Below are 27,937 nucleotides of genomic sequence, written 5' to 3'. Positions count from 1 at the left end.
TTGTGTCACATCTCACCACACAAAATCTCTGATTGCTTTTTTAGGAGTGTTTTACTCCTTACTTATATGAGACTGTTAAAGCTTTAATCCTGGAAGCGGGTCTCTGGAGAATATGACCAGGATTGCAGTACCTTCATTTCTTAAGCTGTTACCTGGTTCCAAGGAACTGAAAATTGGATGCACACCAGAATACACACCCAAACACACCTGTAATTCAGGTTGCAATGTAAACTATAAAAAGAGATTAGAACTAACACACGCTGGTGACTGGGGATAAAAATAAATGTTCATAAAAATCCATTTTTTGTTCAACAGGTTGTATGAAGAGCAGAAGTGACTGTAGAAACACAGGAGTTCAGACTAGCAGTGAGAATGACTGAGGGGTTTATAGAGATCGGACACAGCGGTTGGCGGTATCCCAATTCACTCCAGGTGCTATTCACACCCATCTGAGTGTCTACTGTAGATCTCTACAAAGGGCATGGATGTTTAATCGATCTAAGGGGGGATGTAGTGGATTCGACGTTGTTCGTTGAAAACCTGCCGTAGAATCGAATTACAAGTCAGAGCGTTTCTAAAGCCATCGAGCACTGAGAAGAAAAGTAAGATGAAGCCAGTGTATGTGAAGAAAAATAATACACAGTAATACAACAATCAGGCATAACATTATGACCAGTGACAGGTAACATGAATAAGACTGATGATCTCCTCATCATGGCACCTGTTAGTGGGTGGGATATATAAGGCAGCAAGTGAACATTTTGTCCTCAGTGTTGATGTGTTAGAAGCAGGAAAAATGGACAAGCGTAAGGATTTGAGCGAGTTTGACAAAGGGCCAAATTGTGATGGCTAGAGCACTGGATCAGAGCATCTCCAAAACTGCAGCTCTTGTGGGGTGTTCCCAGTCTGCAGTGGTCAGTATCTATTAAGACCTGTAAGTATCCTCAAGGTTGATGTGTTAGAATCTTGGTGCCAGATACCACAGCAAACTTTCAAGGAATCCAGTGGAGTCCATGCCTCGACAGGTCAGGGCTGTTTTAGCAGCAAAAGCGGGACCACAACACAATAGAAGGCAGGTGGTCATAATGTTAAGCCTGATCGGTGTAAGTCTTTGTTTAGCAGTAATAAATAAACACCTGTCTAAGGTAGAAACTGTAGCTCACAGCCAGTACACACAGGGTTTTAGTAAATATAACAAATATGTCTCGTAGAACAATTACTAAGGAAAAGTACATCTTTTAGGCTGTCTACATCCGATGTGGTTTTCGGTTCCTGAATTCAATCTAGCTCACTGTTGTACATACTGACATGCTTTTCTGTTCAACACAGGTGTAAAGATGTCATGATCAAAATCACCAAGCGTTTCCCCCATTCTGATGGTGGATTGAGATCTGATTGGATAACTGCATGAATGAGCAAGGGGACGTGTGTTCTTTGTTTCTGAATAAGGTGAAAAGTAACAGACAAGACAGAAAACAGTTCTCTCTCTCTCTCTCTCGCTCACACACACACAGAGACAGATAAATAAATATATTTTAACCTCTTATCAAATAATAACTGGTGGTGATGTACTGATGGTCACAGAGGTCCCTGTGGGTGCTGAGGACTTTGCTCACGTGCGAGTCAAAAAAGCTGGAATTTCAGGGAATACAAACCCCCAATAACCCAAGATGAGCACCGACTCTTTCTGAAACTATAGGCTTCATTCAAGACAGACACACAAATGTGTACAGACAGGGATGGTGTTTAAATTTGTATTGAAAAATGTAGAGCTTGTTATAAAAAAAATTGGCAGAAATATATACTTCATTCACATTTCTTCCTCCGGGAGATGAAACTTATGCAAATATATTGGTTTCTGTGGGCTGTCCATCTGAATTTCCAACAAATATCCAGTCAGTAAAGGTTATTTAACACTAGAGTGACAGGGCAGGGAGGTTTATACTTTGCTGTATTTTTTTTGGCAGAAGCTCAACTTCATTAAAAGCAATTATAAAATGATTTTAAAAAAAGCATGACATGTTTATTGGGAAAATAACTATGGTATGAGACGGAGAAATCCCTTCAGGAATGTGCGGTCATAATATGCAAAATGATCAACTTCTGGGTTGTGACTTTATGTTGTGTCACATCTCACCACACCCAATCTCTGATTGCTTTCCTAGAGCAGCATGCCCTCAAGTGTTTTATTCCTTACTTATGATACGGTTAAAGCTTTAATCCTGGAAGTTGGTCTCTAGAGAATATGACCAGGACTGTAGTACCTTCTTTTCTTAAGCTGTTACCTGGTGTCAATGAACTGAAAATGTTTTTTTTTTCCCCATTTCATATCCTTGGATGCACACCAGAATACACACCCAAACACACCTGGTTTCACCTGTAATTCAGGTTGCAGTGTAAACTATAAAAAGAGATTGGAACTAAAACACATGTTGGTGACTGGGGGGAAAAAAAAAATGTTTATAAAAATCCATTTGTTTGTACAACAGGCTGTATGAAATTACTGTAGAAACACAGCAGTGAGAATGAGAGGGGTTTATAGAGTTTGGACACAGCGGTGGCGGCATCCCAGTTCACTCCAGTTGCGATTCACAGCCATCTCAGTGTCTACTGTACATCTCTACACAGGGCACGGCGGTTTAATCGATCTTAGGGGGGATGTAGTGGATTCGACATCGTTCGTTGAAAACCTGCCGGAGAATCGAAATACAAGTCAGAGCATTTCTAAAGCTGTCGAGCATTGAGAAGAAAAGTAAGATGAAGCCAGTGCTTCACAGTAATACAACAATCAGGCATAACATTATGACCAGTGACAGGCGCCGTGAATAAGACTCATTATCTCCTCATCATGGGACCTGTTAGTGGGTGGGATATATTAGGCAGCAAGTAAACATTTTGTCCTCAAAGTTGATGTGTTAGAAGCAGGAAAAATGGACAAGCGTAAGGATTTGAGTGAGTTTTGACGAAGGGCCAAATTGTGATGGCTAGAGCACTGGATCAGAGCATCTCCAAAACTGCAGCTCTTGTGGAGTGTTCAGTATCTAGTGGTCAGTATCTATCAAAAGTGTCTATTAAGACCTGTGTGGCTAGCGAGTGTAGTTCACTGACGTGTCTGAATCAGGTGAAAAGTAACATAAGACAAAAAACTCTCTCTCTCTCTCTCTCTCTCTCTCTCACACACACACACACACAGATAATGAGCACTCGGACGTTCTGACCTTCAAACTGCGATCATTGATGACTTCTTCAACATTCAGCTCAGACTGCATGAGTTTTAACTACGAGCAAAAACACAAACACAAAAGAAAAGGGTACTCCTTATGCAGTGTGAAACAAAACCAATTTTCAATTCAATGTCCAACACTTACAGTTTAAAAAAAAGACTTAAAAATAGACAGAATGAACTAACCAACTAAAATAAACTCAGAACTAAAAGTGAACACTTCGCTGCATTTTCTGTGTGTGAAACCAATAAATATTCAAAAAGCAGCTATTTAAATCTGGGTATTCAAACTTAAGAAACAATTCTTAAAACCATTTTCCAATACTTGTACAAAAAAGGAACTGAAACGTTAACTGCAATGCTCATGAACATTTCTTGTGAAATGTGCTGGAACTAGTCTGTTGAAGTTTGTCTCCCCCTAGCGGCAAGTAGACAGATATGCACACAGTGCACCTCAGTAAATAAATACACAATCATTAGTAAATTAGTCCACAAGTAGAGTCAGGAGAGACATAACCCATCTTTTTAGATATGTACACACCAGCAGAGAACTACACAACCTCATTAGATATGTACACACCCGCACTTGGTATATTTGTGTACTTATAACTTACACATATGCAAAACACTGGTATTTATATATAATACACACATACACACAACCTACATAATCTTATGTAAACAACCTCAGTAAACATGAATGCATGTTTGGTAGCTATGTAAACAACCTCAAGAGGTTAAGAGGTGAGCCCACTACCTTGTTCTGTTCTTTCCTGAGTTGTTTGATGATTGATAGGTTGTCGCTGTCCTTCGCCCTCGCTTCACGTAACCTCCCGACAACTTCTGTAGTTTCTCTGATACACGTCTTAATTGCTTTATCTCTACTCAAATGGGACTCCATCAGCTGGAAGAGACATTCAGGACATTCAAAACCCACACACATTATCAGGTGTCTACTCATGCAAGCAAACACACGATCTGATTAAGTCTTGAACGATGTGTACTGATCATATTGTGCACTGAACAGCAAACATACAGACTCGTAGAGCTCTTTGCATGTCTGCGTGGCGTCCACTTTGCCTGAGAAGGACACCGTGGGCACGGTGGTGTTGAGAGCGTGGACAATCCTGTCATCGAAGGTACGCATTGCTTTTAAGACCTCCTAAAAGAGGGAAACATCATGAACATCATGAGTAGACCACATTTGACTGCAAATAGATTACAAAATTATTGACAAGACATGATAATTATTAGTGGTTAGCACTGTTGCCTCACAGCAAGACGGTCCTGGGTTCGAATCCCGGGTTCAAACAAGCAGGGGCCTTTCTGTGTGGAGTTTGCATGTTCTCCCCGTGCCTGCATGGGTTTACACCAGTTTCCTCCCACAGTCCAAAAAACATGTATATTAGGTTGATTGGTAATTCTAAATTGGAGTGAGTGTGTGGTTGTCTGTCTATATGTGTGGCCCTGCGATGGACTGGCGTCCAGGGTGTACCCCTGCCTTTTGCCCAGTGTGTGCTGGGATAGGCTCCAGCAGATCCCCATAACCCTAATTAGGAATAAAGCGAGTATAGAAAATATACCCTGTGTTAAATTGCCCCTTACACTGCTTTAGTTAATGAAAAATATATAAGATATATAAGCTGTTCACTGAGGTGGAAATAATGCAATGTCAACCTACATACTGTATATTGGCTAGAATCTCCTCTTTATCTCGGATTATCTCGAGAATAAAGAGTGAATTCAAGTTAACGTGACCAAACCTTCATTAAAACAACAACAAAAAAGGTTGTCATCGGTATAACTAACTGAGAAAGAGATTCGAATGAAAGACTAAATGCATTTTCCCCTCATGTCTCATGTGTATCCGTACACATGGGTCACATCCCAAATGCACGAACACACCGTCCCTACACAGGGCATGAAATAACGTATTCTACACCCTACTTAGTGCACTACATTTCCAGCAGGAGGACGTGTAGAACTCAGCCTTCATCAACCCTGTAACTGGATGAACCCTGTCTGTGTTCGGAGGCTGCACTTTAATAAATTTCACGTCAGTTTAACAACAACAAGCTGACAAGGATGGGCTTCCTATTCAACAGAATATATCTGTAGTTTAAAAAAAAGAAAAAAAGGCAAAGGAAAAGCTTTTACCTGAAACATTAAAAAGTCCTCACAATTCAGAGTACCACCGGGCGCCGCCATGATGACTGAAGGGCCCTCAAAACCTGTGAGGGTGATAGTTGTCCAACCAGTGCCTGCATTATATTGATGAAAGAATATTGCACTAGTTTGGTTGGTTAACCTGATAAACGTTTCGTGTTAATATATTTACTTGGAAATCAAACTGTATACGTTTCTCTAACAAGTGGGCAATATATATTTAAAGAAATAGAAGAAAATCACTTTAAGAAAGCATAATAATAGAGATTCATATATATATATATATATATATATATATATATATATATATATATATATATATATATATACATACTGTAAAAACAAATTATAATTAATATTTCAGATGTATACATGATTGTCGTTAAAAAATATTAATTTTTACATTTAGTAACACCTTTCTATTGTCCTTTTTGTACTTGAACGTCCTAAACAGGCGGTCTTGACTGACTACTAACAGTCTCCACAAGTGCTCGTTTAAGCAGATGTACCTTCACTGCAACTAAACGTTACAAAGTGTTTAGCACACCCATCTGTTAGATAAGAGTAAAATGTTAACGAAGTGTGTTGACTAAATGTCTGGCGGAAAACAAAAACCGAATGCTAAACCTTAGGTTGATACATACAGTATTAAATTACGTTTGTTATGAACGTTACAATGAACTGAAAAAGGACTATATGAAATAGCAAAGATTGTATTTTGTGCCATGAACACGCAAAGAAAATACAAAATGCATGATAAGTATGCTTGTTTTATGCACTTTTGTGTACATAGGATGACCACATTAGACTGAAACTCTTAGTAGAAAAAAAAACGTAACGAAGGAAATGTACACAATGTTGCTTGTGTAATTGGAAAACAGTGTATAACGCAGACTCACTGGACCAGTGAATGTAGCACACACAGGCTAGCCGAGCTGCGCACTTAACCAACACAACAAATGAGCTAGACTTGATTTGAGTGACGGGAGTGCAAAGTTAGCTTTTCTGTCTAGTCTTTTCGAAGATTTACGACACTGTATCTTTTCCTTTTAGTCGATGTTCAGAGATATTTAACTTAAAGTCATGATCTTCAACGCAATCAGCAGATCTCGTGCCGCTTTTGGTACTTTTGTAGGTGAGTAACACAGTATTGTCTGGTTATCTGCTTCCTTTAGACAACATCTGCTTCTATATATATATATATATATATATATATATATATATATTAGAGAGAGAGAGTTTCATATATTCTTCCTTCCAGAACTTAGAACTGTATATAAATTACAAGGTTCCTAGTTATGAGATGGGATCTTCTCCTTCTACATCTTCTTTGTCCTTTGACTGATGTGCATGTATTGATGAGATACATCTTTGTCCTACTTTAATATCTCTCATTCTTTTGATGGATGCAGTGTTTCAAACAATCCAGATTCCCCATCGTTTAGTGACGTCACTACTTCTAAAGAGGACACCATGTGCCCTAGTAGTCGCACATTTTTTTCTGACATAGGTGCCATGACATGGCATGACATAGCATGTTTCTTTGCTGTTGATCTCCTTCTCATTCTGTTTACCTTAGGCCAATTGCAGAGATCTGCACCAAAGTCAGCAAGCTGGAGGAGTTTGTGTAGTAAACCACATGAGGCACCTGCGCCAACACAAGGTTAAAACATTATTATATTTCTATGTTGATTAAAGTCTATTTATCTATTGAATTCTCTGAAGCTCAGCTCTGCTCATGAGGTCCTTGAGCAGAGGACCTCAGGGGATGTATTGTTGATTGATTTAGATTTAACATAACCTATGGATACCTGTAGACACAGCTGAGGCAATTTACAAGGTATATACACCACTCTGACTGAACATGATAACCACTGATAGGTGACATGAGTAATACTGATTATCTCATTACAATGGCAGCTGTCAAAGGGGTGGGATATATTAGGCAACAGTCACAGCTAAATTGACACAGCCTAGGGCTAAATTGTGATGGCTAGATGGCTGGGTCATAAAAAAAAAACACCTGATGTCATGTTGCACACTTTTTTTTTTTTTAACAGGTTGATCACCAATTTTGTCACTAGATTTAACGAAAACTAATAATTCAAAGGGTATTACTAAAGAGTATTTCTCTCGCTGTTTTCTGCAGCACAAAGAGCAGGGTTTAAAATGCCCGGCTACCGACCAACCGAGATGGACAAAAAGATACTGGTGTGGTCTGGACGCTTCAAAACCAAGGAGCAGATCCCAGAGCAAGTGTCGTAAGTGGCCATTTCCTGTTACATAACCAGATTAAACAGTGGCAATATCATGTGGCATTTATTCTGAAACAAAATGACTTCCCAGTGCATAAAGTTAATTGGTGTAATTTGAGATATCTGGGAAGAGATCAAAGAACAGACGTGGCTCATATAGAGAGCTGGACCTGTTCATTTGATGGGTTACAGAGACTTTATTATACATTAAAGTGATACAAAAGTCCTTCGTTCCTAAATATAGTCTTTGCTTTGGAATAGAAATTGTTTGCTTTTAAGTTAAAATGTTGTAACGTACAAGGATGGAGGCATGGCCTCTGTACCCGTCATGTCACAGTGAAGGAGTTGTGGCCTCTGTACCTGTCATGTCACGTCACAGTGAAGGAGGTGTGGCCTCTGTGCTTGTCATGTCACAGTGAAGGAGGTGTGGCCTCTGTACCTGTCAGTCACAGTAAAGGAGGTGTGGCCTCTGTACCTGTCATGTCACAGTAAAGGAGGTGTGGCCTCTGTACCTGTCATGTCACGTCACAGTGAAGGAGGTGTGGCCTCTGTGCCTGTCACGTCACAGTAAAGGAGGTGTGGCCTCTGTTCCTGTCATGTCACAGTGAAGGAGGTGTGGCCTCTGTACCTTTCAGTCACAGTGAAGGAAGTGTGGCCTCAGTACCTTACAGTCACAGTGAAGGAGGTGTGGCCTCTGTTCCTGTCAGTCACAGTGAAGGGGGCATGGCTGCTGTACCTGTCAGTCACAGTGAAGTCGTGGCTTCACACTCCTGAATTCATGCTACAAGAAACAGAGACTAAATGTTGGCTAGTTAAATGCTGTTCAGGAAGTGTATAAATGTAGGAATATTCCATCATTAAGCTCCTAGTAATCATTTTCCTCTCACTGGCAAAGAGCTGCAGTCATTGCTAAAGGCGGGCACGTGTCTGTATTGTGCAGTGTATGCATCATCTTTCAGATTTTCAACACTACTAAATGTAAAAGCATTTTTAACATGCAGTTTATAAACAGTCTGTTACTTATTTCCAGATTTGAGATGATCGATGCCGCCAGGAACAAAGTGCGTGTTAGGGCCTGCTATGTCATGATAGCTCTGACTATTGGAGGCTGCATCCTGATGGTCATCATGGGAAAACAGGTGTGTCATTCTTACCAATATACCTGTCTCAGTAATGCACTATACAGCTCTGACCCCAACGACACCATTAGCTAAACCTCCATATCAGTGGATATTACCTTAGATTATCATAGTAATCAACATGAATATCATAATTAAACTTTTTTTTTTCAATCTGTTCCATCCATAACACACATTTCTATTAGTCCATAACCCAGAAAATAATAATGATTCCTGTCCCTGCAGGCTGTAAGTCGCCATGACAACCTGACCAGCAGGAACATGGAGAAAAAGGCTCGGTTAAGAGAAGAGGCGCAGAGGGAGCTAGAAATGGCAGCATCTCTGACTGAGAAGAAGGCGCAGTGAGGAGTTTTCCGGGATCAGGAACACTAAAACTCTGTGACCATTCATGTTCACCATTCAAACAGCATAACTTATCCTGAAATAATCCTATAGCAGTACAGTCAAGTATTCCTGCACTCTTAAATAAATATCTGCACTGTTGATCGTCTGCTTGATTTTTGTTAATGTTGTTTTGTTATATTCAGGGTTCTTTGAGTAAAAAAAGAGAGATTAAATGAGAAGTATCCGTCATGTTATTGTCACTTTTTTTTTCTTACTCGGTTTTCTTTAGGTGATAATGTCATTCTTAGAGCAAATTTACTTTCTACTTCCTTGTCAATTAGATTAGTGGCAGATTTTTAAAACTGCCATGAGAACATGTTCCTAAGACCCTGTCTTTCCCACAAACTCACTTTCCACAGCATCTTTTTCATCTTCTGAAAGAAAATAAGTATCAGATCAGACCGATATCCAGAGCTCTGGTTAGGGCTGGGCAATATGACCATATAATATTGATATCATGATCAATTATGTCATAATATTCTTTTCAGAGATAGAGATCATAGTGATAAAATTTTTACAGATTTTGTATTTTCACTTTATGCAGAATTTATTTATTAATTTAATAAAAAAAACATATATAATGTCTATATATTATTATTTAATGCTATTTCATTTTTATTTCAAAATAAATGGGATTTAAAAAATTCTATATATATATATATATAATTTTTTAAAATGCTGTTTATTTTTTCTAGACATTAAAATCAAACAGGATTTATTTAAAAAAAAACCAATGCTACTGTATTTCTGGCACAATTTATTGTAATATTATACTGTGGTCGTGTGTTTCATTATATCATGATATGATATTTCTGTCATATCGCCAACCTTTAGCTCTGATGTTAGTAACATATAAAATAAATAAATAAATAAATACATTTTTAATGGTGCAGGTGTAAAATGTAAAACTTAAGAAATTGTAACAGATACTTAGCAAATGATTAGTAAATAATGATCTCAGGCAAGTACATCAGCTACCTGAAAAATATGGGTAACTTTATATTTATAAGGTTCATTTATTTGATTTTGGTTTCTTATCCTGAATCGAACCCTGACAGATGAAAGGGGACGTTGCAGGCTGATGAGAGTAATGTTTAAGTGCAGCTCAAACTGGGATCCCAAAGGGGGTGATTTTTGCTGATGTGGATGGCAACCCGGTGCTCATGCAGTGTCATGCAACACATTTACTTTATTAGCTTTATTAATCTTCATTATCTGCTTTTCGGGACCTCGTTAATTCTTAAACGACTTAATTTTCAGCAGTATTTTTTCCCTCAAATGTACTTAAATGGCTGAACAGAAATGGAATGAACAAAAAGATTAAAGAAACATTAGCATCCAACATCAATCTTCTTCAAAATATTAGTTGGATGCCAACCATCCAATCGTTTTCCATGTAGACGATGCACAATGGGTCAAGGTCGTAAGAATGCTCTGTTAAACAGGTCATTAAATGGACTACCTACCAGTTCTCTACACACTTCAGGTGCGTGATACAAACCACCTCCGTTCTGATTCACTGATCGATCTGATCATTAAGTCTACATGTGACAACATTTCCCCATGTTATTCACCAAGAGGCGCAGAAATGGAAAAGAGCACGGCCGCAGGATCTCATGAAACAGCATTTATGCAAATGGCTTAAACAGAACAGTTACACAATCTCAATACGACAGCAGTATTGAAAATGGAGAGCTGGTCATCTCTGGCTGGGAGAAAAACCCGACATTTAAAAAAAGAAAACAAACCTAGTAAACAAACTTGCAGCGCCGTTTTTTTTTTTTCTTTAGCAAACAAAATCGCCAGTATGCTTCAAGCTCAATTTTGGATTGATTTCTGCATGGTTTCGCCTTGTCTAAATTGCTGCTGGGTTGTAAATCTTAATTTCACATAAGGATTATGGCACAGTCGGTACTAACAGATTCCACCCCCAAAATAAGACGTGAAGAAATGTTTTTGTTTTCCTCATGTCACTCTAGTAAATAATGATATTATATGGGGTCATCTGAACTTGGGTCTGAGATTAGCAATATCAGTCATGTTAAAGTGTGTGTGTGTGTGTGTCACACACTGGGAAGCTAAGATTTCAGCTCACTAAATGTCATCGAGAGTCCGAGTAGTGGAGGAAGCTTCAGAAGGGCAAAGCTAATCGGCCATGAAATTTCACTCCGGTATTTAGTGTGTATAGTTCTGTAAAGAATGTCCTACGATCTGGGGCTGTGCACCGAGCACACACCTTCCTCGTCTCATTTCCTGAGGAGCGGAGAGCCAAGTACTGCACGGAAAGAAAGAAAAAAAAAATGGTTTCCATTCGAACCGAAGGAGTTGTGTCCTAAACATAAAGTGCTGCTGATGATAAAGGATGAGAATCGTATGGACTTGTCCTCTTTAAGTCCGAAGAGTCTGGAGCACAGGCTCGAGGAAGGGGGAAGAAAAAAAAAATTGAACACAGTTCGTCTTTGTCTCAGTGCGCAGGGAGATTCCGTCTCCCAGAAGGTGCAAACAAGTAATTGTAAGGAGCCTGCACAGTCGTCGTAGGAATGCATGAGAATGAAAGCAAATAAGTTCGATATTTCGAACACAGTCAGTCGCACACAGTCTGGACTCCTGTCTATGTCCGTCAGCAAGAGTTGCCTTTTAGTAGGCAGTCTGGGTCTAATGAGTAGAGAAAAGTGCTGAAGTATTTTCAGCCTTCAGGGCAGACTGGCCAAGTTGTGCCTCTCCGTTGTTGTTGGGTTTTTTTGTTTGTTTTTGTAATGCTCACTTCCACAGTCACACGGTCAGTCCAGTGTTTCTGAACGAATGAAAAAAGAATCGCGTACAGGCCGTCCGTCTCAAGACGTCCGTATTGCAACAAGGTCATACGTACAAGCAGTCGATACCCAGCTTCTAATCGACTCTTAGCTGGATACAGCGTTTCGTCTTTATGCTTGTTTATATTGGACGGGGAATCTTTTTTTTTTTTTTTTGAGTTCCGTGGTAGGAATTAATACAAGGTGGCCAAAATGGGAGTCTTTTCAAGAGTTCCAGAGCTGCTCAGGTGGTCATTTATTTGGATCAATCTGGTTCTATTTTCCTGAAGCCGTTCTTCAAAACCAGTGACAGCAGGTGTGAAGGGAGCAGGAAAGGTCAAGGTCAAGGTTAAGGGTGAGGTTAAGGAAGTCGACCAGCAACACAGGCTCTTGCAACGTCACACTCTTTATGATCAGTATAGATATTAATATTAACTCTCTCCGCTAGGGCTTTTCTGGTGCTCAGAGCTGGAAGCCCTCCATGGGAGCCTCACACTGCTGGAAAAGGAACTGCTGCTGCTGCAGGTCGACGGCAGGGGCCAGGGTGGGATCCTCGTCATCGGGGCTGAAGTAGCGCTCGATCAGGTCGAATGCCTTCTGGTAGATCTCCTGATTCTCGTGGCCTTGCAGGAACTCCAGCTTATCCAGGCCTGAGGAAAGGCGACAGGAAGCAAATGAGTCCTCAAAACGCACCAGAGAAATCTCTTGTGAGATTTAAAGATTTTAGGAAGCAGAAAACCTGAAGCCTGAATGTGCTGACTTACCGTATGCTTCCTCGATGAGAGCACAGTACGGGTTGATTCCTCCTCCTCCTCGCTTGGCCTCCAGTTCTCCCAGTCGGAGGATGTTCTCCAGGCCACTCAGTGCCACCTGCACAATCTTGGAGTCCATCAGGGTCAAAAGGTCACAGAGAGGCTTGATGCAACCCAGATCCACCAGATGCCTGTTTGAAATGAATACAAGTTTTAAGAAAATCCTATTCATTCTCCTTCTGTCCTGATGGATTCAGACATCCTTATTTGGGCATAATTTCCTTCACTTCAGTTGTATGCTTTTCTCATGCTGAAATGTTGTTGGAATCTACCTATATATGGGATGCAGTGTAACACTTTTTAAAATCACATCCAAGTTTTGATCTAAAATAAAAATCATTTTGCTGATTCCTAGCCCTAGCTTCCCACTAGACAGCAACAAAGTGACAGATCTTATATTTTCTATGTACAAACCACGATTATACAATAGAGACAGCAGCAAGCAACAAAATGACAATTAAATTCTATGCGGTTTAGATCTGCCACAGTAAATAAATATGATATAAACCAGACAGAACACGCCCCCAAGTGACAGCAGTGGGCGCTAGAAACCACACTAATGACTTTTTAATATTACGCTGATAATCTCATTCTTTCGGATCTCATTTTTATGAAGAATTGTCGTATCGCACCCTGAAGTGAGACAATGAAATAAAACAATCGGTAGCATTTACGTTTGCATGGTTTCATTTTATGCAATAGCGGACCTGATCTGCTCAGCAGAGCCACCGGACGTGGCATTGGTGATGGCCCACGCCGCCTCCTTCCTCGTCCTGAACTCAGCCACCTGAAGGATCGTGATAAGAGGAGGAAGCAAACCTGCATCTATCACCATCTAGAGAGTGAGGGAGAAAGAAAAACTCTTTAAATCAAGCACACACCTGATACATACATATCACAACCGTAGTCTATACTGCACCTGAGAGAGACACACCTGTATCTGTGCCCGGTTACCGGCAGTAATATTAGAGATTGTCCAACAGGCTTCTTTCTTAATGGACTCCTTAGGGCTACATAGCAGATGAAGGAGACTCTGAAGGGCAGAGCAGTTCAGGATCACCTGTTCAGGTAAAACACAACCGTTAAAAACAAATAAGAATAATTGGCAAGCTAAACACACTCCTAAAGGTGAAACTCATAAACCAGACAAGAGTAATTTTGTTTTTATTACCTGTGTCTGGACGTCATCTCCTGTGACGATGTTCCCTACGGCCCGAAGCGCAGGAGAGACAACCTTATAGTCCGAATGTCTACCAAAATAAATAAATAAATAAAATCACTGTTATCACGGCTAGTATATAGAGGATATGTATGTTGAGGAGACGTCCCTCAACAAATGAAGAACATCTGCTAATCTGAATTTAGCTTTTTAGTCTGCAATATTGAATCAAACACACAACAAAGTTGTGAAAGTGTGTGTAATATCTTACAGTAGCAGTTCCACCAGTCTGCGGCAGACACCCGAGTCTATAACGGCTTGGATCTTTTCATTGGGCCCATCAGACAGGTAGGAGAGCGCCCAGCATGCATCAGCCAGAATGTCTGTGTCATTCACAAAGAGCAGCCAGGAGAGCACGCTGAGGCATGGTGACACCTACACGCACACAGCAAACACACCTTTTACAATCACTCTACCACTTAAGTCAATATATCAAAGATTACACACCTAGTGTTACTTAAGATAGAGTATAAATCCAAAAGCCAGTAGTACATGCCCAATGTCAATCCACAATCCAGGTGTGTTAACCCGTCAGCAGTGGGTCTTACCTTAGTGAAATCTGGAGGTGGGTTCTTGCCTCTGCACAGATTAGACAGAGCCCACACTGCATTTCTCATCATGGTCAAGCGATTCTGTTTGGTCAAGAGCCTGTAAACAGGACACAGTTCAATTCATGCAAACAACAGTGTGACAGATTTATATAATTATGCACTAGCTATAAAGAAAACATATTCTGTTAATAAAATGGCGAGCACTGCAGGGGATTGTAAAGTTAGGTGCAGCAGCATATAAAATAAAGATACAACTGATCTTAACCCAGGACAAAGAGGTAAATTCGGGACACTTGGCAAAGAAACCTACTGTATAAGTGAGGGAAGGATGTTGCAATCCAACACATAGTCTCTGCACTCTGTGCTGTCTCCTGCAATGTTCCCTAACGCCCACACCGCCTGCACAGAAACAAAAGACCATGAGGAAATGAGAGACGGACAGACACCAAGACAGGCAGACAGAGCAAGAATCAAAGTGAATGACTTTGTGAGAGTGACAGAAAGAGTAAAACAGCGAGACAGAGAGAGCTAGAGACAGAGAGACATGTACAGAAAGAGAAACACAGGCAGAGAGAGAGACAGGCTGAAAAGATTGACACACAGACACATACATACACAGTCCCATTCATTTAAATTGAAGTGCTTGTAAACAACAGGCTTCCCCCATGTCTCTTTATAAAATACACCTGTCCATAAACATGCAGCATGTTGCCTTCTCACAGTTCCAAGGTCATGATCCTGATTCTGAGGAGTTTCACATGTTCTCCCCAAATTCATGTGGGCTTCCTTGTGGTTTCCTCCCACCTCCCCAAAACATGCTGGTAGGTGGTACGCTAATCACTTCATGTGAGAATAAGTGTGTGCATGCCCAGTGTGACCCTGCCCAGTGAATCCACCATGACCCGGACCAGGATAAAGTGATTAATTTACATACATATTAATGAAGCCAGTCAGAAACACACCCTTAGAGAGTCTGAAACTAAGGAGGAACAGGTTCTGTGGTTGCTATGGTTACCTGATGGTTAACCAGATAACCATCCTTTAACACAGCAAACCTGTTACTAGGAATGCGACTAGCTTTTCATTTACCAATAGAACAGGAAAATAAGTGGATCTATTTCTAGACACTTGGCAGAAACTAACATGCCTGAGTCAAACAATTTAGAGTTTGATCATGTTCTGTCGGTTTCCATCTGTGTACACACACACACTGCCATTTTGGGCTGTACTTCCATTTCAATTCCTAACAAGTGATGAAGATACAGCTATATTGCATTTTGAAAATAAACAGATGACCTGAGGTATGGTTAACTGTACCTGCTCCTGGACATCTTCAAAATCAGAGCTGAGCATCTCTATGAAGATGGGCACAGCACCAGCCTGGATGACCACGCGCGTCTGGTGAGATGTGCCAGAGGCGATGTTTGTCAAGACCCATGCTGCTTCAAACTGTGGAGATACAACACCATTACTGCAATGGCATGACCTTTTACTGCTGAACCTCTCAGACAAAGCAGATCGCACACATACGCATACACATTCCTCCAGTATGAGCTTATCACAAGAGCATTCCTTCTGGAGTAAGTAACTGTCTCAAAGCTGCTGAGGGTCTGAGAGTTCAAATTGGGATCCTGGCTGTTCAGCATCCGAGGAATGAGGGGGTATGTTTATGTGTGTTTATTGTCAGCCTGACCCTAAAGTTACATTAGCAAGCCATACGGGAATATTCAGTCTAGTAGCAATGACAAGGAACAAATTGGAATTTGGAGGACAATGAATTCTTCAGATCGATCACATGGCATAGGTGGACTGATTTCCCCAGGCTCTACTCATGCATTTTAAAATCTACTAGGCTACCTGTTGTGTTTATATTATTTAGACCACTTGTTTATTTAGAAGAGATAATGAGCTAGCTCAGAATGCATAACCTTTTGCTTGAAACCCTGTTAAAGTGGAACAAGAGTTATCGGGAACATCTGAGAGACACATCTCTCATACTGCTGGGATTCCATGAAAAATATTAGGGCTGCCATTCGATAATGGAAAGAGACTAACTGGAGGCAACATCGTCAACTCGCCTGGGTAATGTCAATGAATGCTCAGTGACATTTGTGTGTGTGTGTGTGTATGTGTGTGGACTTCACCTGTAGTGTGCAGTTCTCCTTCCTTTTCAGGAACTCCACAAAGCGCTCCACTACACCAGGTGTGGCAATGACTTCATCAATAGGAGGGTTGGGCTCTAATGAAGAGACAGACACTACTCACATGAGCAACTACACACACTTTATACACGTGACTGTGAGTGTGTGTGTGGGCATATGCTTATGTCTTGGGGAGGCGGGGCAAATCTTCCCCACAAGGATAGGGATGTTAGACATTGCTGACCTCCACAAAAAAAATGCAGTTTATTAATAAACAAATGAACAAATAAAATTAACTATTGATAATTAAGGTTAGAGCTGTAATTAGATGTAGGCATAGCATTCACTTTGCTGCATTGATAATTATGTCAGTGAAAGGTCCTTAGAAGAATAGTAAGATGTGTGTGTTTGTATGTGTGTGTTGTAACCTTTAGATAAAAGCTTCCTGAAGCGTTGTGTTCCCATAAGCTGCTGTTCCGGAGAGCTGGAGAAGATCATCTGGGTCATGTCCTCAGATATAACACCACCCTATAACGAACAAGAAACAACATCTGAATAAACTGCTCTAACATGCTGCCCAGTCCTGTGTTGTGGCATCTAAGGAAGTTTGTAATCCAGCACTTTGTATGTGGCCAGCATTTCAGCTTCAAGTAATCATGTTGTGAGCAGGATAAGCTTTGCACCTTGAGGTTTTATTTTTGTTGATTATATTCCCTATGGTTTCATTAGTTTAGTGTTGAAGCGACAACCCGTTCGCCTCATGGCTGATGTGTGTAGTGCAGCAGGTGGTGAGATTTGAGAGGAGCAGCTTGCGTTATAGTTACAGAGCATCACTGTGTAGTGCATTATATTTAAATCATGACTTTTACAGAACACAACAGACTTCCTAAACGGGGCCGAATTACAGAAGTGATTGTTCAACTTCCTTTTTCCTCCGGGTAACTATGAATCACAGACTGATAACCTAGACATTAATATTTTGTTTGTCCCGATTGACTAGACTAATGCACTCACTGTACACTGAACACAACATTATATGAAGCTTAAGCCACAAAAAAGCCTGAAAGTGTGTCCTGAATCCAAAAAGCATGTACCCAGAAGTTTCTTCTTCAATTATAACATATAAACATTATTAAAAAATAAATAAACGTTGTTATTAAATTGTTACAAATTTGTTCGTGCAGTGTTCAGCTCTTACCGTGAGTTGCTCCATGTTATTGGCCTGCGATTCCAGGTAGCCGCTGTCTGACATCCCATCATCCTCCAGCGTGCAGTCTTCCTCCACTGTGGCCACATTCCTCCGTTTGAACAGCTGGAAGGCCACACAGATGCTTAATTACAGGTAACCATACTGTTCATGCTTCACCTCTGCATTACTGCTTTATCATTTTCACCCACTAGGCATGCCACTGTGTTACATACAGCCTTAAACCTCTAGCCAGATTTGAGGAAATCCCCCAGAGCAATTATGAGCAATTTTGGCTGTTCCTGCCACCAAGATAACCACTCTATACTTCTTTCGGCTGATGAACCCTGAAGCTGCTCTTCTTCATCTCACCTGTTCATCTTTCTTCTGTTTGCGCAGCTGCAGGCCTTCCTCCTCCCTCCTCCTCCTCATCTCATCTGTGTTAAGCGATTTGTTCTTATAGCTGCGGAGTCGTGCATTGTCCTTTCCTTGACTCATGGTGTAGCCTTTAGGGAAAAAAATAATTACAGCGTGTTAAGCGTGAATGCTTGCCCTTCATTCATTCAGGTTAAATCCTATTGCGCTGCAAAATTCTGATGATATAATCTCAATGGAAGTGCTGAAATTTTTAAAAGGTAATATTTAATGGCTTGGCTGAGGAAATTGCTGTGTCGCCACCGGCAGACAGTTTCTTGGACTAATAACGGCTCATGCTGCCTTCAATTAAGAAGAAGTACATTTAACTCACTCGCTGTTATACTGAAGACCATGCAGTGCTTCTGCTTTATAAGTCTGACTTGATGTTATTTTCTCTAGCAGCTGTAATTAAAGAAAAGGCCCATTCTAATATCGCTATTGTTTCTATAGTAACGGCTCATTCACGGGGACTTGCATGGAGGACGTGACACCTAATCGATCCCTAATAATTTTTTTAATTGAATGAAAAAGGGACGTTATTTAACAATGAAATATTATCGTAGACTGCAAGTTGGAAGGAGCCTCCAGTGTCTGTTCTTTGTAGCAGGATGGAGAATTTAGTGCATTGTAGTTTTTGGCAACATGAGAAGCTGTGTTGTTTTTTTTTTTGGCTTATAAATGTTATGAGAGAGAGAGAGAGAGAGAGAGAGAGAGAGAGTAAAAAAGCTGAGGAAATGATGCTTAATAACACAATAATAACAAGAACTTACTTGTTTCAGAGACGTTCCTTAACACTAAACGTGACAAACGGTTTCAAAGCATTAAGGTATAATCGCACAAATTGCTTGTGTAAGAGAAATAAACACTCAAGGACCTGCTTTTATAGGAAAATAACATGGGCTGGAGTGGGAAAGATGACAAATATCACAAAACACAGAACTTTTTTTTGTTTTTAGTACGTACAAAATATTAATTATATATAAGTTTAGTAACAAGCTGCTTTTATGTGAAAACCTTTCTAATCGAGGTGTGTGTATGCCTAGTCTTAATGCTGGAACATATGCAGGATTGAAAGTTTTTTCTTGAAAAACCCGAAGCCCGACTTTGAAATTATGCAGACTGCCAAACTCAAAGAACACCATAGTTTATTTCCCTGCTCTTAATACTTCTTAACTAGCTCTTCATTTGAATTGAACCTGGATTTATATTCCCCATGTAATGAACAAAAACAAAAATGTTTATAAGGGAAACAAGAAACGCTTCAGTGGCTTGTTGTTTAAGTCCATCAAAGCCAGCTCTGCACATTTTCATGTTTTATCAGCTCTATACACCTGACTGTCGTAACCATTGGGCTGAGGTGTTTGTGCAGGAAAACAAGCGGTTGTCTGTGCAGAAACGTCGCTGAAACGTACGTGCGGCAGAGTTGGATTAAAGGTGAAGGATTTTCTGAAACACTGAGAACAAAGTACTGCGGATTATACGACATCAACAACATATTTCACCCCCACCCCAAGATATCTGAACCAGGTGAGAATTAATTTCTGTCTCATTGCTCCAGGATTCCCAGTATGATCCTGAGTTACTGTCTTGTGTGGTGTTTGTGCGCCGATATCCATATCGGTTTACTTCCAAAAAAACATGCTAATAGATCTGAGTGAGTGTCTAAAAAAGACTGACGGGAAAACACCATCCAGGAAATGTAATCCTGCCTGCAAGTGTTCCTGGGAAAGGCTCCGAACCCACTGCACCATAATAACCAGGATGAAGCTAAAGATAACCGAACAAATGATTTCTGAAACAGTCTGGACAGATTTGTTACCATTTTTAAAGGTCATTGAGTGCATTATAAATAGGAAAAATCACATAAAATGTGATATGCACTAGGAAGGATGCATTAATTAAGATATCAAGGGAGGTACAGTACAAAACAACTGACGTAACCTAGATAACAGAAAATAATTAATTAGTTATTTATTTATTTCCCAAATCGTTCTGAATTTTCATAATATTTCATAATATTCCAAGTATGGAAATGAGCGCATTTATTTTTCCCAGACATGCGCAGTAGCGAACTGTACAACATGTACAGTGAACAAATATACATCGCCTAAAAAGCTAGCTACATACACTTTTATCCAGTAATATCGACATAATATCGCCAAATAACATTTTCTTTTAGCTTTATTATTATTGATTGTTTTTTTAATGGCAGTTAGTTAGCTCGTACACTTCAGCAAGAGAACCAGCTGTACACTTAAACATACAGTACCGAACTAGTATGGGATCTCGACACTGCTTTATGTTTTTGACGATCATTAACGCTAATATTTTAATTTCCCCTTGAATTACACAATATATGTCAATAAAAACACCACTAACAGATAGCAAGCTAGCCGCAATGTCGTCCTAACGGCTTTTTCGAGAATATTGTTCCTATCTGCATTCCGTCAAACCCCGCCTACTCTGCTAGGATTGGCTAATCTGCAAGACATTTTGTACGTACCAATTTATAGACTAATCGTATCCCAGGAAACGGGACAGTACTAACCAATCGTAAAGCGGGAGGCGGGACTGCTCGAAAATGTGTAGGGAAAAAAAATAACCGCCTCACTTGCCGTCGCGAGCTACATCTACTTCGCCGGATGGCTTGTTTTTCTTGTCTTTGGAATGATTTTAAGTGGCTTTCTGAGCACTATTTTACACTGAATCAATGTAGATAAATAATCAGTGAAATCTTGCCAATTCTTTAAAACACTGACCTGTTAAAACGGTCTCGATTTATCCCCTCGTCGTTCGGGCCACTGATCTGAAGTGTCCACCGGTATTATGCAACTGCGCATGCGTTATTCCGAAGGCAGGCGTTCAGTCAGCGCATGCGTATTCAAGGGTTGTTGTTGTTTATTTAGATTAAATATTTTAACATGGCTTTAAATTTATTAGCATGTAAAAGTTTTATGCTAAATTCTACAGTACCTCTTAATGTCTCTACATTTAGTAAGAGGCCTATACAATGCTTGGCATATTCAGTTTGCTTGAATGAAGGATTTAATCAAATGCCTATTTTGCAAGTATTTGCATATCACATATGTCTAAATGGGCTGTGGTTCAAAGCACCAGAAGCCAAAAGCATGGAAAGCTGCAGGCCATAAAACCAATGACAAGTAGGCAGCCACACATTGCCTCAGCCAGTCATACAGAGTTAGGGCTAGGGTATTGGTTAGTTAGTCATTGAATATCAATCACAAACTGCATTAGCAAGTTTCAATCTCACACTCAGTTGCTTTCAGTATGCACTTGGTCAGGGTCCCTGTGAATCTGGAACCAGTCACAGGAACACTGGGTGTGAGTCAGGAATACACCCTAGATGTGGCACTAGTCAGTCACAGGGGACCACATTCATTCTTACCTAGGGCAATTTGTCTTAAACAACAACTTAAACTGATTTCCCAGAGAACATGCACTGAAACTTTGCACAGAGAGTAAACAAAGTTCAGGATCAAACCAGGACCCTGGAGCTGTGAGACAGCAATGCTAATCTGTCCCTCACTTAATTCAGGGTCCCTGTTTTAATCTTGAGCTGTCTATGTGTCTGTTTGCATCTCACTGAGGTTCCTCCTATCCCCGAATTACATGCAAGAAAGTGAATTTTTTAAATGTAAAATTACTCCTGTGTGTTAATGAATACACTGATCATGCATACCATTATGACCACCTGCCAAATATTGTGTTGGTCCACCTTTTGCTGCAAAACCAGCACTGACCTGTTGAGGCATGGACTCCACTAGATCCGTGAAGGTGTGCTGAGGTATCTGGCACCAAGATGTTAGCAGCAGATCCTTCAAGTCCTCTAAGTTACAGAACTTTAATGAACTTGAAGGATGCTAACAAGACTTAATGGATACTTTTGATAGATACTGACCACTGCAGACCAGGAACACCCAACAAGAGCTGCAGTTTTGGAGATGCTCCGATCCAGTCGTCTAGCCATCACAATTTGGCCCTTCGTCAAACTCGCTCAAATCCTTACACTTGCCCATTTTTCCTGCTTCTAACACATCAACTTTGACAAAATGTTCATTTGCTGCCTAATAAATCCCACCCACTAACAGGTGCCATGATGAGGAGATGATCAGTCTTATTCACTTCACCTGTCAGTGGTCATAATGTTATGCCTGATCGGTGTCTGTGCATGTATGTATGCTTGGTTCCCCCTCAATGGAATCACATCCCATTTAGGATTTCCAGGATTCTTAGCAATCTTGACTGAAGATTGAATGAATGAATGCTCTTCTTTATAGGCTAAATCAGGCTGAATCACAAAAAGGCTTCTAAGTGCCTGTTTTTTTTTTTTAAAATAACCAATGCGTATGACAACAATTTGGTATATTTTAAAATGCATTACACTGAAATACATGCTTCCATAATCATCCCGTTCTGTGCATTATCCCTGTCCCGCGCGCGCCCCCTGGTGTCCTAGAGATGTAGTGCAGTAGTCTATAATATAACAGGATTAACAGAAAGTGGGCGGGGCTTTGTGGACAGCAGCTTTGGTTATTTAAACGGACCGTCTTCATGCTGCAATTTACAAAACCCCTGTCCAAGTGAGAGCTTGAATTTCTTGCAGCAATGACGGTCTACCCGTGTTTACGGCGTGTTTTTGTCTCTGCTTCTGCATTCAGATCTGTTCACTATGTGGGACTCAGAGCTGGACTGAGGACATCAAGCGTTCATCACACCAGTAAGGACAAATCTGAGCTAGGTAAAGACAGTGAAAATCCTGCTATGCATATAGGTGTTGTGTGCTGTATAATACACATAATATATAATGTTAAAATGACATTATTCTATACAAATAAATCATTTTGTTCAAATTTCCCACTGCCCTCAATTACAAACTGCTTGGCCAGGACTTGTTTTTCTTGATTCTTTGCCTAATCTTTGCCCACATTTATACAGTCCCTTCATTTTAACTATGAATTTTATGGTAACAAGAATTTTTAGGAAAAACTTTTGGGATTAATAGCCATGCATCCCTCTGAAAGCATTCTGTTTAATACACCATTGTCTTAAAAATCCTATTAAATATTTGTGAAGATCACACTCTAAGAACATTCACAGTTTTTTTTTTATTATTTAAAAACCAATTACAGATTTCCAAAGACCAATTCTTGAATATATTTTAAATGATTACAAATAAAATCCAGGTCTATTAAATACTTATAAATATCATATTTCATAGCTGCAATATTTTATTGACACTTTCATCCTACTAATTTGTTAATTTCACAAGTCTCTATCTCTTGTGTTAGTGTTCATAGGGCACCAAACACCCTATAATTAGGGTCTTATCATGTACAAAGTTCAACAAAACATTAACTCACATTTTACAACTACAAATTGTGTAGCCTTTCTTCTTCTTCTTCTTCTTCCTTTATGATGGGCTTTTGTGCTGATGGAAGTGTAACTATTATCAAGATCAAATCCATAGGTCATGGGGCACTGATTGTTAATTCTGGGGTGAGCCCAAATGACTACTAATTCATTGTTTGCTTTATGATTTCAGACTCAGTCGTGACATATGAACAGCTTAAGGTCATGCTGGCCCGTCACAGTGTCCAGTTATTTGATGTCCGAAAGCCTGATGAGTTCCAGGCAGGCCGCATTCCTGATTCTGTCAATCTTCCATGTGAGCAACGTCTCATTTTAGTTTATGATGTTGTTTGCCATAATTAATCATTAAAACACCACAATCTTATCTGATTAAGTATAAGGTATTGATTAATTTTTACGAGAGCTGCTATTACAATAGTTATGATTTAGTTATATAAATTACAGGTTGGTCTAATACATCACTCTTTCTATGTTAACACCTAATGGTGGACTTGAGACATAATCAGTTTAATAATAAAAAAATATTTAACATTTAACAATATGCTACAGGTGTATAATAAATATCTGTAGTATAAGAGAAATAAAACACTTCACACTGGTCACCCCAGCATGGACAGCTCATCACTTTGTGTTTTATTCCTTGTGATAAAGGCAAGTATTTCTTGTCCTGAGCTTGTGAGTAAAAGTTTACACCCTTTAGCAAGTCCATGAACTCTGAACTTAACTATAAATCAATTTGTGTAAACTAAACTACATGCAATGTTTTTTTGTTTTTTTGTCTACCATCATGCTGTCATTTACCTTCCTTAAACAGTGGGACAGCTTGAGGAATCACTGAAGCTTCCTCCAGAGCAATTTGAAAAGCGTTTCAAGGTGAAGGCGCCCAAAAAGGAGGACGATAATATTGTTTTTCACTGCCAACGAGGCCGTAGAAGTTTAACAGCTCTTGAAACTGCCTGGCGTCTGGGGTTCAGCAGGCAAGAAGCTAAGTATTTGTATGCACTGTGAGCTTCCTGCTCGGTTTGGCTTGCTGAAATAACACACGCTCTGCTTCTGTCTTTCAGGGCACGTCACTATGCGGGAGGATATAGTGAATGGGCTGAGAAAGAGAAGAAGTAGCTAATTGGTGTGTAAAGCACGTTGAGAAAACTTTGCCATGTCACTCTGACTTTTTGTTTGTTTTTGAAAAAACTAAACGTCTTTAGGTAATCTGCTTTTCTTTGCAGTCATCTATTTACCATCCATTCTGTTCACTCCTTACAGAATTAAGACTTAATCTAACCAGAGCTTGTGATTATTAAAATGTCATGAAAAGCCTTTAAATGCATACTGAATTTAAAGTAAAATAAATAAATATAAGGTTGGCATACATGTCAGATTATTTGCTGTGAATGAAATTATTTGGGATTTTTGTGGAACCAAGCACAGTGTTAGAATTTTTTTGTTCACTCGGAGAAGAAGAAAGGTGTAATCTTCATCATTATCTATAGGTAAACAAAAGACATAAGCAGAAACAGACGTGGTGGTTGACGTGTTCACTGGCAGTTTACAACGAAAAGGCTTATCTAAGATACAGAATACGGAACTGTCACTGAGTGCCTGTGTTCGGCACATGTTCTCAAAACAGAACAGAAAGATTTTCTAGGACAAAACAAAGGATATCACGGTAATAAGATGCAGTTATAAACAAATGGTGTCACACAGTCAGCCAAGGGCCAGAGTCAGCCCAGGACAGAGTATGCTGAGATATAGAATATATATCACACAAAGTGATAAGAAGAAGAATGAAGTGAGGCTGGGGTTGATTTCTTTCTCAACCAGAATGTAGATTAATGCAGCGTATCAGTGACAGTCGTGTCATGTGATTCCACAGAGGGATACGCCCCTTCAGTTTAATCTCAATTTGATCTGGAATATTTTGGATAACATGTCATTATCAGTGAGTGAGAAAGCGTATATGGATTAAATTCTATCACCTATCATCCATTTTCCTCAAAAATTCCTCCCCTTCCATTGACAAAACATAAGTTGACAGACTATACCGATATTGTTCAAAAAAGTAGAAATGACACAACCTTACTTTTTTATGTTTGCTGTGTTTGGTATTCAGAAAAAACACAGGATGAACCCATTACAGACTTTAATCATGGATTCATGAATGCAGCTGTCTGTCTGTTTTTAAGTGTGTGTAACATTTTGCCCCACATCATTCTTATCATGCCATAGATGAGACCTTGAGATACACTATATTGCCAAAAGTTTTGTGACACCCCTCCAAATCAGTAAATTCAGGTGTTGTTTTTTAGGGATTGGGCTTGGCTCCTTAGTTCCAGTGTAAAGTCCATGACTTTATGAACCATGCTTTGTGCACTGGTGCGCAGTCATGTTCGAACAGGAAGGACTCATCCCCAAACTGTTCCCACAAAGTTGGGAGCATGATGTTGTCTAAAATGTCTTAGTATGTTGAAGCATTAAGAGTCCTTTTCACTGGAACTAAGGGGCCAAGTCCAAGCCCTGAAAAACAACACCTGAATTCAATGATTTGGAGGGGTGTCCCAAAACTTTTGGCAATATAATGTATTTTAGATATAGTGCATATAGTCCTAGGGGCAATGGTGGTTTAGGGGCAGTGGTGGCTCAATTGGTTAAGGGTCTGGGTTGTTGATTGGAAGGTTGGGATTTAAGCACTGCCAAGCTGCCACTGTTGGGCAATTGAGCAAGGCCCTTAGCCCTCCTTGCTCTAGGAGTGCTATATCATAGCTGCCCCTGTGCTCTGACCCCAACTTCCTCAGATGGTATATACGAAGAAAAGAATTCCACTGAGAGATTTCAGATTAAAATTTTATTTTCTCCATAAATTTCACATGGTACATAGTTTACACTTTCTCACTGAGGTCAAACAAGACTAAACGTCAAACAGGAACCATATTGGCAATCAAGCTGTGTGTAACAGCAGCCAGAAGGAGGCAGCAGAGCAATATTTTAGCTTTCTGTAGTACATGGTAGCATTTTTATGGCTAGAACTATAGACCCAGCGTCATGGCCACAGGTGCTGAGGAACTAATTAAACTGACAGGATAGATGTGGTCATTCTTACTGTCAGACTGATACACAACTCAAGGGCAGCACATTGTTCAGGCTGATCCCTGGCTCAAGGTTAACAAACTGTGCAGCAACACACTCCTGTAAAAAAAAAACGATTTTACAGTGCACAATAACTACAGATGGAGAGCTTTAAAGAGTTCAGTTACTAATCACTGTGACAGTCTAGCCTTAAACTGAGACATCTCTCCAGTCACTGAGTCGATGTGTTGTTTCTGTACTCTACTGGAGCTCATAACTGGTCCAGTTTTCAGTAAAGTACAAACTAACTTTTTCTTTCCAGTTTGCTTCACACTGATTGAACATCAATCACATCTTCTATTTGTCTTCACCACACAAAAATACTGCAGGCTGATTGCAATATAAAAAAAGCAGTCCAAAAATAAAGCCATAAAATGATACACACACACGCACAAAATATGCAGTTCCCTAATGCTCTAATGCTTAATCAAAACAAATAATTTTCCACACAAATTGGCTGCTGCATATGTTAATATGATGAACAAGTTTGTAATAAAGGTCAGACAAGGCAGTGGAAAGAACCTCATTATTTTTTCATCAGTATGATGTGAGTTATATCTCTGTGGTTAATTCTATTTAAGAAAAGAAATTAAAGGTGGATTTAGTCCCTCTGTCTTGGCACAGACAGTAATTAACGTTGAGGCAGAAATAGGGTAGATAGATAAACAGATAAAGACAGACACAGATGGTTAGATGGATAGATATACAGTACAGACAGACACCAGGATGGACAGATGGATGCATGGTTGGGTATATGGATGGATAGGTGAATAGATAGAATGAATGGATGAAGGGGTAGACGAAGACAGGCTGACAGTTAAATAGACAGGATATAAAATAGCTACGGACTGAAGGGATTGATGGGTGAAAGGAGGAATGAATGGTAAGACAGGAAGTTGTATACAGAAAACAATAGATGGCTGGATGGCTGGATTTTTTTCTTACAGTGGTATGACGTGTTAGTGTTGGGTTTTTTCTAGATATTTACACACACCAGAGGACGAGCGTCTCCGGGGTAAACACACACAAAAAAAAAAAAAATCAAAGAAGTTGAAAATTAAAAGATTTTAATAATACTCAAAACATACAGCAGTGAATAGTGGTGTGTGTCAAGCTGTCAAACGAGTGCGCTATTAGG

General features: G+C 39.8%; 4 protein-coding genes across 4 annotated transcripts; 2 read left to right on the top strand and 2 right to left on the bottom strand.

Moving 5' to 3' along the window:
- Positions 1-1,740: 1,740 nt before the first annotated feature.
- mix23 (mitochondrial matrix import factor 23) lies at positions 1,741-5,484 on the bottom strand. The gene is made up of 5 exons (XM_058376369.1): positions 5,381-5,484; positions 4,260-4,385; positions 3,981-4,127; positions 3,219-3,278; positions 1,741-2,690 (listed from the first exon to the last, which is right to left on the bottom strand). Exons 1-5 carry the CDS (start codon positions 5,429-5,431, stop codon positions 2,640-2,642), a joined length of 435 nt encoding a protein of 144 aa, XP_058232352.1. The 5' UTR covers positions 5,432-5,484; the 3' UTR covers positions 1,741-2,639.
- An 824-nt stretch (positions 5,485-6,308) lies between these two features.
- fam162a (family with sequence similarity 162 member A) lies at positions 6,309-9,356 on the top strand. The gene is made up of 5 exons (XM_058376367.1): positions 6,309-6,524; positions 6,969-7,052; positions 7,539-7,650; positions 8,675-8,783; positions 9,009-9,356. Exons 1-5 carry the CDS (start codon positions 6,473-6,475, stop codon positions 9,126-9,128), a joined length of 477 nt encoding a protein of 158 aa, XP_058232350.1. The 5' UTR covers positions 6,309-6,472; the 3' UTR covers positions 9,129-9,356.
- A 1,423-nt stretch (positions 9,357-10,779) lies between these two features.
- On the bottom strand, positions 10,780-21,184 carry kpna1 (karyopherin alpha 1 (importin alpha 5)). Its single transcript, XM_058376366.1, has 14 exons — positions 21,045-21,184; positions 18,241-18,374; positions 17,881-17,994; positions 17,111-17,210; positions 16,686-16,780; positions 15,859-15,990; positions 14,852-14,940; positions 14,539-14,638; positions 14,202-14,365; positions 13,943-14,021; positions 13,706-13,831; positions 13,479-13,606; positions 12,724-12,902; positions 10,780-12,609 (listed from the first exon to the last, which is right to left on the bottom strand). The coding sequence occupies exons 2-14, from the start codon at positions 18,364-18,366 to the stop codon at positions 12,422-12,424; spliced, it is 1,620 nt and encodes a 539-aa protein (XP_058232349.1). The 5' UTR covers positions 18,367-18,374; positions 21,045-21,184; the 3' UTR covers positions 10,780-12,421.
- Positions 21,185-22,825: 1,641 nt separating this feature from the next.
- Positions 22,826-25,005, top strand: si:ch211-161h7.8 (thiosulfate:glutathione sulfurtransferase). The gene is made up of 4 exons (XM_058376871.1): positions 22,826-23,044; positions 23,849-23,971; positions 24,491-24,653; positions 24,741-25,005. Exons 1-4 carry the CDS (start codon positions 22,912-22,914, stop codon positions 24,793-24,795), a joined length of 474 nt encoding a protein of 157 aa, XP_058232854.1. The 5' UTR covers positions 22,826-22,911; the 3' UTR covers positions 24,796-25,005.
- Positions 25,006-27,937: the final 2,932 nt, after the last annotated feature.

The sequence above is a fragment of the Hemibagrus wyckioides genome, linkage group LG23, assembly GCF_019097595.1.
Source record: "Hemibagrus wyckioides isolate EC202008001 linkage group LG23, SWU_Hwy_1.0, whole genome shotgun sequence".
Lineage (NCBI taxonomy): Eukaryota > Metazoa > Chordata > Actinopteri > Siluriformes > Bagridae > Hemibagrus > Hemibagrus wyckioides.
This window is presented reverse-complemented; position numbering and strand designations above follow the sequence as displayed.

Coding starts and splice junctions, on each gene's coding strand:
- mix23 (XM_058376369.1), bottom strand. CDS start 5,431: ATGGCGGCGCCCGGTGGTACTCTGAATTGTGAGGACTTTTTAATGTTT. Junction 4,128..4,259: donor GCAAAGAGCTCTACGAGTCT/GTATGTTTGCTG, acceptor TGTCTCTTCCAG/CTGATGGAGTCCCATTTGAG. Junction 3,279..3,980: donor TCAGGAAAGAACAGAACAAG/GTAGTGGGCTCA, acceptor TTTTGCTCGTAG/TTAAAACTCATGCAGTCTGA.
- fam162a (XM_058376367.1), top strand. CDS start 6,473: ATGATCTTCAACGCAATCAGCAGATCTCGTGCCGCTTTTGGTACTTTT. Junction 7,651..8,674: donor CAGATCCCAGAGCAAGTGTC/GTAAGTGGCCAT, acceptor ACTTATTTCCAG/ATTTGAGATGATCGATGCCG. Junction 8,784..9,008: donor TGGTCATCATGGGAAAACAG/GTGTGTCATTCT, acceptor CTGTCCCTGCAG/GCTGTAAGTCGCCATGACAA.
- kpna1 (XM_058376366.1), bottom strand. CDS start 18,366: ATGAGTCAAGGAAAGGACAATGCACGACTCCGCAGCTATAAGAACAAA. Junction 14,941..15,858: donor TTGAAGATGTCCAGGAGCAG/GTACAGTTAACC, acceptor GTTTCTGTGCAG/GCGGTGTGGGCGTTAGGGAA. Junction 13,607..13,705: donor GTAACCGGGCACAGATACAG/GTGTGTCTCTCT, acceptor CTCACTCTCTAG/ATGGTGATAGATGCAGGTTT.
- si:ch211-161h7.8 (XM_058376871.1), top strand. CDS start 22,912: ATGACGGTCTACCCGTGTTTACGGCGTGTTTTTGTCTCTGCTTCTGCA. Junction 23,972..24,490: donor TGATTCTGTCAATCTTCCAT/GTGAGCAACGTC, acceptor TTCCTTAAACAG/TGGGACAGCTTGAGGAATCA. Junction 24,654..24,740: donor TGGCGTCTGGGGTTCAGCAG/GCAAGAAGCTAA, acceptor TCTGTCTTTCAG/GGCACGTCACTATGCGGGAG.